Below are 10922 nucleotides of genomic sequence, written 5' to 3' on the forward strand. Positions count from 1 at the left end.
GGAAATCACAGGGAAATATCAAATATTGTGTGGTCTCATGAATTATTTCTCTTGGATTTAAATGTAGCAGAAATAACAAATAAAGAATCTGCCCATAAGGCTTATACACAGATATGATCTGCTTTCCTGAAGGAATCACTTTGGAAAATGAGGGCATGGAACTGACTGTAGTGTGCATCAAGATAAACAACACAGCCAAGTAGAGCCGGAGCCTGTTTGTTATCAGTGACACAAAGGAAGCATTTGAGAAAACGATATATGAAGTCTAAAATGTAGTTTCTATTTCACGACTCACATTATTAGGACACTGGCTACCACAGATTTTATACATTATTCTACTGATGGTAAGCCAGTGAGAACACTTAACAACACAAAAATGTTGTCATACAATCTCAACGTGTTCAAACTAAAAATCCTGACATGGTTATAATGGTAACAGTCAAAATGCTTCAGAAACAAAAATAACAAGTAATATATATTTTTTTAATCAGTAGTAATTCTGGGCCACAGAAAAAGAAATCAATACAAATTGTTGTGCAGGTCTTATTTGCAAGACACTGTATGACACTTGCAATGTATGAATTTTACTTGAAAATGACTGAACTTTTTAAGATTACAGAAGAAAAGATCTCTGAGCAAATCTAGAAACTGTAACCAAACCTGTTGGTGGATCCAATGACAAAACTATTTACTTTTGATACAATAATTTTTAGTGAAACGTTAGGCTGGTATTGTGTCTCAGCAGTGCAAGCTGCACATTTTTCATTTAACTAAAGCACTTATTACATTCATACCTCAGCTCAAGACCTCAAGCTCTTTGTTGTACGCTGCACATCAGCCCGTATTCTCTCTTGATGTCAAAAAGTGTCAGTGTCTTAACTTGTCAGTCAATTTTTTGCATGTTGGTGTAAAAAGTAAAGAGCTAAATATTTTAAAAACTACTGCCAGTCAACTCTTTTAAAGGTCATGCTTGAATTCAACACCTCAAATCCATAAAATGTTCATGGCTCAATTTGGAAACAGAAAACCTTTTCTTTATTCACACCTCGGTCTCGTCCACGAACCAGAAGGTCAGCAGTTCAATTCTCATTCTCCCCAGTCCACATGTTGTTGGGCAAGACACTGAACCCCACGTTACTCCTGATGGTCAGAGCATCACTTTGCAAAGACAGCGCCACCATTGGTGTGTGAGAGCTGGTGCTGCAGATGGCTGCCTTGGTTCTGTACTGGAGACAAATTCCTTGTGTGTGTAACATGCTTGGCCAATAAAAGTGATAATTACTGTATACAAAAAGGCTTTTGCTTTATTGCCACTAGATGGCAATACTAAGCTGTTGTAGATTAGTGTAGTATTGTCCAGGTTGCATGACTTTCATACAGTGTTACAATTGAAAAGCAAAACATTAGGAATAATATTAAAAATGAAATATCTTCAGCAATAGCTCATCTTCCATCAAATAAACTATTTCCTCTTTTTTACGGGTTTCATTATTTTTTTCTCATGCTTTTGAGCACTCTTATGACATGAGCCTTGCTTTTTTGCCCTGAGTTACATAAGTAGGATTTTCCCCTGTGCACTTTCTATTGATGTGAACTGTAAACTGTGCAAATCATCATGGTTAACTAGCCATAGACGATCTGCTTCAGTGGTCCGCAGGGCTGCTACCTATTCTGTCCTTCGAAGGGGCACACAGAGTAAGGTAACATGCAAATCTTGGGATAAAAATACATTTGAACTCCTTATGGGGTTGCTGCATAAAAACATGCATATTGTTTGCAATTTTTATTGTCTGCTAAATTGAGTTTTGAGTTTCCCTAGAACAATTGTATTTCTGTATAGATTTGTATTAGTATGTCATGTTTATTAATCTATAAATCCATGGTGACACAGCAGGCCTAGCTTCTAAGTGAAATGAACTCAACAGCTCCACTGCCTGAATTGTATTCGTACTATGTTAATAGGTATTTCCACCTCAGTCATGTGATGGTCATGTTTGGATTCTGTTATTTCAAAGGAGGAAGTATATACTGTCACTGTACTTTCTACTAAAGCATGTGGTCGACAGCTTGGCCCACAGGCTCCTTCAGCTGTACTGGAACCATTTTAGAGCTACTTTAAATAATCTCCATCCCAGCAGCACCTGCTGCTTGGTCAGTGTGTGGTTTCTTATTCAGAAAGAGGTTGTGTAATCAATGTGACTTATACAGTCGGTCTAACGATATTATGGGAAACAAGGTTTCAAACCACAAAGATCTTGTTCCTCAATCAATAACAGAATCAATCAACTGAAAATCATACAAAAATACAAACAAAAACATTCCCAGATTAGTAAGGCCATGTGCAAATACTGTCTGCTGTATGTTTTGCTACAAGTCATTTGTGATATCTTATTTGTATATAATAAAAAAATAGCATCATAAAACATCAGTGATATTTTCAAAATGCATAAGTATAGTTTAACAAATATTTCTCTCCATGCCATTTTTAAAAGATGTCAATTTTACTATAGAACCAGTTTTCATAATCAGCATATAGTCACAATATCTGTTGAGACAGCAGCAATTCCATTTCTCAGGTATCTTTCTCTTGCCTCATGACTCTCACCTTTCTTGCTACCCACATCCCGTCACTTTTGTGCTTTGCATGCACACACACACACACACAGTCAGCACTGAGCTGTGAGCTGCATGTCAATACAGCTTTCATGTTCCCCTGGCACTGCTTCCCCAGGGACTGTCACCCCACCCTGGTCTTCCCCTCCACATTGATCTCGATCACCTTCTTTTCTTCTGATAAGTTTTGTTTTACTTGAATAGGACACATAAGTACAGGAGGCACTGAGGTTAGTTTTAAAAAAGCTTCACAGTATCTTGGTACAAATGGCACACACAACACACAGTAGGTATTTCATGTCTGCGTTAAACCATTTCTAAGGGTTTGTCTAAAACAATATCCAGCCTGTAAATTCTTGCATTCAAAAGGCAAGAATGTAATTAAGTTGTGTGTTTCCATTGATTTCAAACATTTAATGACATTCTTACCACAACAGGGCAGATTCCCTCCCATTCATCACTCACTCCTATAAACCAAAAGTTTACAAATGGTTTGAATTGTCTAAATCTTTTTCACATCAGGCCTGTGTGTCAGCTGTTCCTCTTTTTAGGGGAGAAGTTGCACGCTGGATCATCTTCTGGGCTTCTTCCTGTGTTTCCTGTCCAGAGACAGATCAGGCGGTCAGGGATCAATTTTGTCAAAGAGTGCAGCAACCAGGACACAGACTGATGCAATTCTCGGCTGCCCCTTCACCCACTGATTCACTGCACCCAGTCTCCTGTCGTTAAAATGACTTTTAATCCAGCTCTGTGATCATTTTAGGTTTTGGGACAGAGTTGACATATAGTTTGTCTTTAATATATTACTTTATCTGTTTACTGGTTTTACAGATGTTTATTTTGAACATGGTCAGTGTTGTTGTTGACATAAATCCTTGTAATATCAGTCTTGTGAGTCTCTCAGCTGAAAACATGCTCATAAAATTAGTGCTTTTATGTTTTTGTGCATGTGAGGTTCTGACCACTGGCTAATCACATGGCAAAAATATTAAGGCATTAATTCACATTAACATGTACACTGATGGAAGGTAGATTCTTCTTCTTTTTCTTCTTCTTCTTCTTCTTCTTCTTCTTATTATTATTATTATTATTATTTATTGTACTATTTTGAAACTGGCAGGTTACAAAAAACCACTTTCCCGTAAGTCAGAAAACTTCCTCATCTTCACTTTTACATGTCGTGTCTTCCCTACCACATGACATAATTTATCATTTTGTTCCTTTCTTTAAAGCTGGCTCACTATCTTCAATACTGATATTGAGTTAAGATTTAGACATCTCATAGCCTACATTCATTTCTGTTGGTTTTTACAGCCCTCCACCTGACAAAATGAACAGTAAACATGAAGAAGACCTCCATAAGTGCAATGTAAAAAGGACCTTTGGTTTGAAGGACATGAACTGATACTAATTAGAGGATATGATCCTTGATCACTGGCTACAAATGTGTGTGTGTGTGTGTATACAACATGTGTGGTTAGGTGGCTTTCTCCATGTGTGTCCCAGGATGTGGGCTCTCCGTCCACCTGTATCTCCACTGACAGCGTCCTCTGCACTCTCCCAGTTCCTCTCTGGATGCCTATTCTCATCTCACCCACACTGATTCTAAACCAGCATGCTCCCCAGAGACACCGCCAACACCTTCAACATGACTGCTTGCATAACACAACCTGTGGTAAATCATAACTTCCCACCAAGTCATTCTTTGCATACGTTTTGTCTCACTCATCTGGCCTGACACTGATGAGGCCTTGAAGTACATTCATACTGTTTAAAGACTTTTTTTAGATGAACAAAGTACCTCAAATTATAACACAAATACCTATGTGTTTAATGAAGATAATTCTTTATTGTTCATATTAAATTCAAGCTGATACACGCAGTGGAAAACAACAACTAAACGGAAGTCAGTGGCCTGCAGCCAAACCCTTGAGAGGACTGAGAAGTCAGCACTATAGATAAATCAGGAAACAACAAAAAACATAAAATAATTCCTTCATCAGGAAAAGCTTTCACTATACACTTATTCCTCTTTTGCTTAATTTCCTTGAAACGTTGCTTTTCACAAAATAGATGCGGCTTCCTATAAGTGTCCGCTGTACAACATCGTAGATTAAAATGTTATGGAGCAGAAATGTTATGGCCATGGTTATGTATGGTAGCAGCACCAGTTCTGTTCAGCTCCTGCCTCTAATGGATTATTGTGGGAAGCCTCCGACACCACAAAAAGATGTTGCAATGGAACCACATTGAAAATGTGAGCAGAAAAGAGACCCTGTTAACAGAAATGCAGACAAGTGTGTGTCTTCTCCTCTTATCATACTCATACTGGGAAACAATTAAATTCTCTAGTTTAAGTGTACAAGTGTCAAATCCACAGTACTATGTTTTGTTTCAAGGTGATATTTTCAAAATTCTACTGTAGTGAAAGTATAGAAATGTTTCCAGGAAACATAATATCAGAAGTAGAAAGACTGGAAAATGATTCTTCCTCAACATCATAACTTTTACTGACTCTTCTCAGCAACATTCACATGATTGGGGAAAAAACACTGATTGGTTCTAAACTGTCCAGTATTTCAATCCTCTAGTCTACAAATATTTCGCAGGTTTGCTGAAAATGTTTACAGTATTTCCTACTGTAATACTGGAGCACAGAGTAGATGTTTCTAGTGAAGTGAAGTGCTTTTGCTGAAGAATTTTGAGTGTTAGCAAATAGGGTTGGTGTTATTCTATATGTTTCTTGTTGTTTAAAAAAAATACTTTAAAAAGGCCAGAAATGAGCAATATATTAGTTCATCTCTCTGTGGCTGTCAACACTAAGTGTATAAAGACTTCAATCTCTAAAAACGGGTATCTAATATATGTTTTTTTTAATGTTAAATACAGTGCATGTGCTGGGGAGTATTTTAAGTATTTACAGGTGTAAAACCAATGATGGAAGAAGTACTCCGATCCCTTACTTAAGTAAAAGTAGCGATGTCACAGTGTAAATATACTCTGTTACAAACAAAAGTCCTGAATTTAGAAAGTTTAGCATAAAAACATTTTTAAAGTACTAAAAGTAAAAACATTTATTATGCAAAATGGCACACATTAATGTGTATAAATGATTGGATTATAATTACTGATGTATTATTGTGTTCATTATGTTTAATGTTGCACCTGTAATGGTGGAGCTAGTTTTAATGAGCTTATATGCTTATAATTTGAAGTACTTCATATACTGTAGCTTGTGAATGTTCTTTTGGAGAGCAATAAAGTCTTGATTATACTATATTTTTTCTATTAAGCTGGTTCTGAAAAGTAACTAAAGTTATAAAAAAAATAAATGTAGTGGAGTAAAAAGTATAATAACTGCCTCTTAAATGTAGTGAAGTCAAAGTATGAAGTAGCACAAAATGAAAATACCCAAAGTACAGATACCTCAGAATTGTACAATACTTGAGTAACTAGACTTAGTTTCTTTCCACTACTGTGTAAAACTATGAGGACTATACAACAAAATAAATCCATAACAGAGTAATTCACTTTCACTATTCATCCAATTCCCAGTGGCAAACTGGGAGAACAATTTTCAGTCAATCCAATTAGGCTCAAAACAGGTGAAATCTTTCATCTGTGTTTGTTCCCCTAAGATATTCCTTATTCAAAGGCCTGTGCAGTAGTTATAGCCCAGATTACATGGAATATAGTGTATGTGTTGCATAAATACATTATTTTAATCCAGTCTCACACATTCTATTTGAGTAGGTGGGGGTAGTCGGTTTCCTGTGACAGTTTTGAAGTTAGTTCCTGTTCTGTGGAACTTAGGCAGAACTCCCCCATATAGATAACCACATACACACACGAATACACCAACATACCACCATGCACACACACAATATTCCACCTGTGTTTTTATTCAGTGAACCATTTATTAACAATTCTAAATTAAGTAAAAGGTTTTATCCAGAGATATCATATGAGCAGCACATGACTGCTGTCACTGGGTGGTGTTTGAGTGAGTCATTATAACAAAACTATTTTTTCATAAATGAAAAAAAAAACTGATTGAGCTGCCCAACCTAGTGTTATTATTCCATTTTAAAGGACCTTATAATGTGTTATTTTGGCATGGTTTTGTTTTTTTGTTTTTATTTAAGTATTAAGGCCATTTTCACTGATAGTCAGACCGTCTTTGGATTTCACCTTGTAACAGTGGTACTGTATAGCCTACAGTGATTTACAGTACATGTGGAAACAATTATAATGACCATTAGAAACCCACACCTTTTGTTTCGAGGAACTGAAAATGTTTCTTTGTGTTTGTTTGCGTGTATGTCTACAGAATACTTCAATCCAAACAAATAGCGTGAAATTCCCTACCATTATTACCACCATGTACGCAGTTTGATGATATCATTCACTGCCCCATGGTGTTAAATGATATGGCTGTTGGAGGATAGGAAATAATGAAGAAAAAGGGACGCTGTTGACTCACTGTGACTCATTTGGCACCAGTTGGTCACTTCTCTCCCTTTCTCTGGTACTCATCAGGGAGCTAGAGAGGGCCTTGTCCAAGGGTTTCCCTGTCTTAGCTAGCCCAGATCCTTCTTTTAGTTTCATACACTGTTCAGTTTCATCACCCCTAAGCTGGATTAGAAAGTAATATGTACTTATAGTAAATGATAGTCTCAGTAATGGAGAAGTTCCCTCTAATTGGCGGAGTACCTTTTTCTTATGATGATTTTCATTCTTTAGTAATTGCTCATCTTCTGAGAAAATGTTTCATATCTGCAGGAATTGTAGAATAATGTGGAGCTTTAACCTTCTCACCCACACTGACATTTGTGTTTTGTGCAGCCATGCATTGTTCAAACCACAAGATTCATATTTTAAATGTTACACAAGAACCCATAAAAATCTATGTTGACTCTATATGACATATACCACTTTTTCTCTGGATCTGAATTATATGGACTGAATTATGGGGAGATGTGGATGAAATTATGCATAAGGCATCTAGAACTTTGTATCTGATGCATGTGCTGCGAGCATTGCAGCAGTATAGTAGATTTGTTTCATCCATCAAGCGTGATTGCTAATCACTCAAGCATTGAAACAAGCACAAAGAAAATACACTGTAAACCTTGTGCAAAATTACTTGTTTTTAAATTCTGTTATTTCCTGTCAGACATGCACCAATGGTTTGTTTTTATTTCAGTAAAGTTTTATGGTCATGTTACAGAGACTGGCATGGCAACTTTTGCTGGTGTCAGAGGGACAGTGTGTTTTTCTTGTATGGTTATGCAGAGTCAAGTTAATAAGTTAATTTTATTTAGATTTACAGTATGAAATGAACAATTTACACTATATATAATTTGTAGTTAGTAAAATATGATGCTCTGATCCTTCTAGGGGAACATTAACATTTTAAAGTCTAACGTGGCCCATCAGCTAAATTTAGCAGTTACCATAAGTTTGTATTGGTCACTTTTGCAGTAATTCACCAATCAAAATTAACATTCCTTAAATGTGATCATATAAAGACAAGCATGCTTACAGTTCAGTAAAAACTTGGCTTTATTAGAAATGCAATTTATAAAAAAAATCACAAGTTCAATGTAAAAAAGTCTGATAGTAAAACCTATCAAATAATGCCACATTGCATCTAAATTCCATACAGTTTTATTAAGTGATATAAAGATTGTATTATTTATTGTATAATAGAAGAATATTTGAGAAAGGTTCCATTTGGCCTGTTTCATGCAAATGTTCATCACATAAGGAACCATCTCAATTGCAAAACCAACACTGAGAACTAAGTTGCCTACATACAGTATATAAACTGTTGTCATACTTCAATGAGGCTTTCAGTAGGATTATCTAAAGATAAAAATGATTTGCTGATTTAGTCATCAGAATGAACCTGATGAGTTGTGTGTAATATATGACATATACCACTTTTTCTCTGGATCTGAATTAAAAAAAACTCTTGTAATGATAAAACAGAGATTAGACACAGAGTTTGCATTGGCGCTGTACAAATATAAACATAAATGACAGAAAATATTAGGGACATCTTAAAATTGAGATGCAGCTTAATTAATAGTCTTACTGTAGAAATTCAAAACACTTATACGAATGAATCTTGTCAGTGTTTGTCAGGGATATCCCTAACATGTTGCACACTCAGTAAATTGTTCTGAGTGTAAATTCAGAAGAACTCCTGTCAGGTGTGTTGCTTCTCACAGTTCAGGCGGTGATGGGCATGTTGTCCCTGTAGCAGGCTGGTCTCTGGGGGCCACTGTAGCTGCACAAGTCCTGGTAGATGCGGGCCATCTGGTCAGTGGCCGCATCATCAGACATCTCCAGGTTTGAGTTGTTGCAGTAAGGTTGAGAGCGGCGCATGTTCACTGCCTCCAGCAGGTGCTGGCAGTTCACCACAGTGATCTGCTCCAGGGGAGAGGAGACAGAACAATGTGTTTTATTGTCAACATACTGCATTTGTAATAATTACAGTTTTTGTGTCCTGGGAAAGTTTCAAGACACAGACTTCAAGGTTGATTTTATGTTCCTCTGTCATTCAGCTGTTTAAGTGAAACACATGTTATGACTTCACTGGTCTCACCTGCACAATAATCAGTTTGCTCTTAGCATTGCTGAGATCATGGAGCTCTTCTCCAAAACACAGAGTCACTGTTGGATCAGGAGCAGGAAACTGACCCTCCTGGTACAGCTGTAGAGCTAAAATGTACAGATTACATGAACAGCTGTTTAAACAATGTTGCAAGTTATCAATCTTCCACGACTCGGTTGCTTGCTTTAAGCACTGATAAGAAATATATGTGTGTTGCATTAATTTAGACTATTCTTGGCTTTTGGATAGCTGAGGAAACATGGACAATTACCTTGAAGAAACCTTCCTGTGTCAAAAATCTTGACTACAGCATCCCTCTCAAGTTTACAAGGCATGGGGCTATATTGTGAGCCCACTTCCCCAAGCCCGCTCCAGAAGATGCGGCTCTGGCACAGCCTTTTGATGAAGATGCCCTCTTGATTGGCACGGACCAGTACACCTCTCTCCAGGTGGCCAAGGAGTTTTCGAGTGACATGGCGCTGCCGGTCAAACTCAATGAGCTCAGCAGAGGGAAAATGAACAGTCTGCATGCTGTCTGAACTGTAGAGGGCGCCGCGACCTAGGTGCTGTTGTGGGGAGATTCGGCAGCCTTCAGGATGAGTAACCATTGTGTTCTGCATCAGCTTTCCTCCATAGTAGAAATTGATCATGATATGGGAGAAAGCTGGAGAAAAGAACACTTGGTAAGCTTAGGGTCACAAAAATAATGATATAAATGCATATATCCTGCATATCGTTATCCATTTATTTTGTACTGTCTGGGTTTAACTATAGAGCTGATGTTATTATAACGCTTTCTTGGAAAATGTAAATGAATACCTGGGCTGTGACTGCCTAACGGCAAAGGGTCCTGATGCAGTGGGAAAGCTGTGAATTACAGGAGAAAGAGATGAGTTAAGGCGCTTTTTACCACAGTGGACATGACCACACTGTCATGTCATTATTTTGCTGCATCATCAGAAATACCATTTCTCAAAGAAGCAATCACCTTAGTCAGCAAAGTACAACAGGATGTTAGTCAATTTTTCCATTGCAGAATTCAACAGACTAGCAAATAACCTCTGTTTAGCACCCACAGTTGTCACTGAGCTTTCCACTGTGGTTATTTACAAAGACATTAAAGCGCATATGGAGTCTTACTTGAGAGATGAGACGAAAGGCAAAGTTGTGGTCAGACAGACACAGAGCAACAACACTGATGGAACGATGAATGTCTAAATCAGTAAGAGGAATATGTACCGGGTAGGTAGAAAAATAATGTCTTACCATTGATACTGCCTTGGGACCAATACTCTGGACTGGCCTGAATGCTACAGCTTTCTTCCTGCATACATTCAATAACACAATAAGTTGTAATAAAGCATTTTTATACACTTCATAGTCATGAAGATCAAGTGGGAGGGTGTGTGTGCTCCCTGTAACAAGTGTTGGAGGAGACAGCACGGTGTCGTAATCAGAAAAAAGTCACACATAAACTAAGTGGCACTAAAAACAGATGTGACCGGTGGTGAAGGCAGAACTGAGAAATAAAATTAATGTCTTAAAGTGAGACATTATCTTACCTCTTTAATGAGCTCTTCTATTTCTGCAGAGCTACAGTCCATGTCAGTGATGTCAGAGCTAGTGGTAGCTGTCATGGCCATTGCAGGGCTTTTCCCATCTGTGGGTGAAATAATAAAACATTCTG

General features: G+C 37.4%; 1 protein-coding gene across 2 annotated transcripts in view; it reads right to left on the reverse strand.

Annotated features, from left to right (window-relative positions):
• Window positions 1-8194: 8194 nt before the first annotated feature.
• The window catches only part of irf8 (interferon regulatory factor 8), a 3985-nt gene continuing 1257 nt past the window's right edge, over window positions 8195-10922 (reverse strand). Inside the window, exons 4-9 of one of the 2 annotated variants that reach the window (XM_020605220.1) lie at window positions 10798-10895; window positions 10502-10559; window positions 10055-10102; window positions 9507-9899; window positions 9227-9342; window positions 8195-9048 (exon numbers count right to left, since the gene is read on the reverse strand). In XM_020605220.1, coding sequence (XP_020460876.1) covers window positions 8851-9048; window positions 9227-9342; window positions 9507-9899; window positions 10055-10102; window positions 10502-10559; window positions 10798-10895 — 911 coding nt within the window. In that variant the 3' untranslated portion in view covers window positions 8195-8850. The remainder of the gene's footprint in view (window positions 9049-9226; window positions 9343-9506; window positions 9900-10054; window positions 10103-10501; window positions 10560-10797; window positions 10896-10922) is intronic. The other variant, XM_020605216.1, reaches the window with a different exon arrangement.

Source organism: Monopterus albus, unplaced genomic scaffold (genome assembly GCF_001952655.1).
Source record: "Monopterus albus unplaced genomic scaffold, M_albus_1.0 scaffold4.1, whole genome shotgun sequence".
Taxonomy (NCBI): domain Eukaryota; kingdom Metazoa; phylum Chordata; class Actinopteri; order Synbranchiformes; family Synbranchidae; genus Monopterus; species Monopterus albus.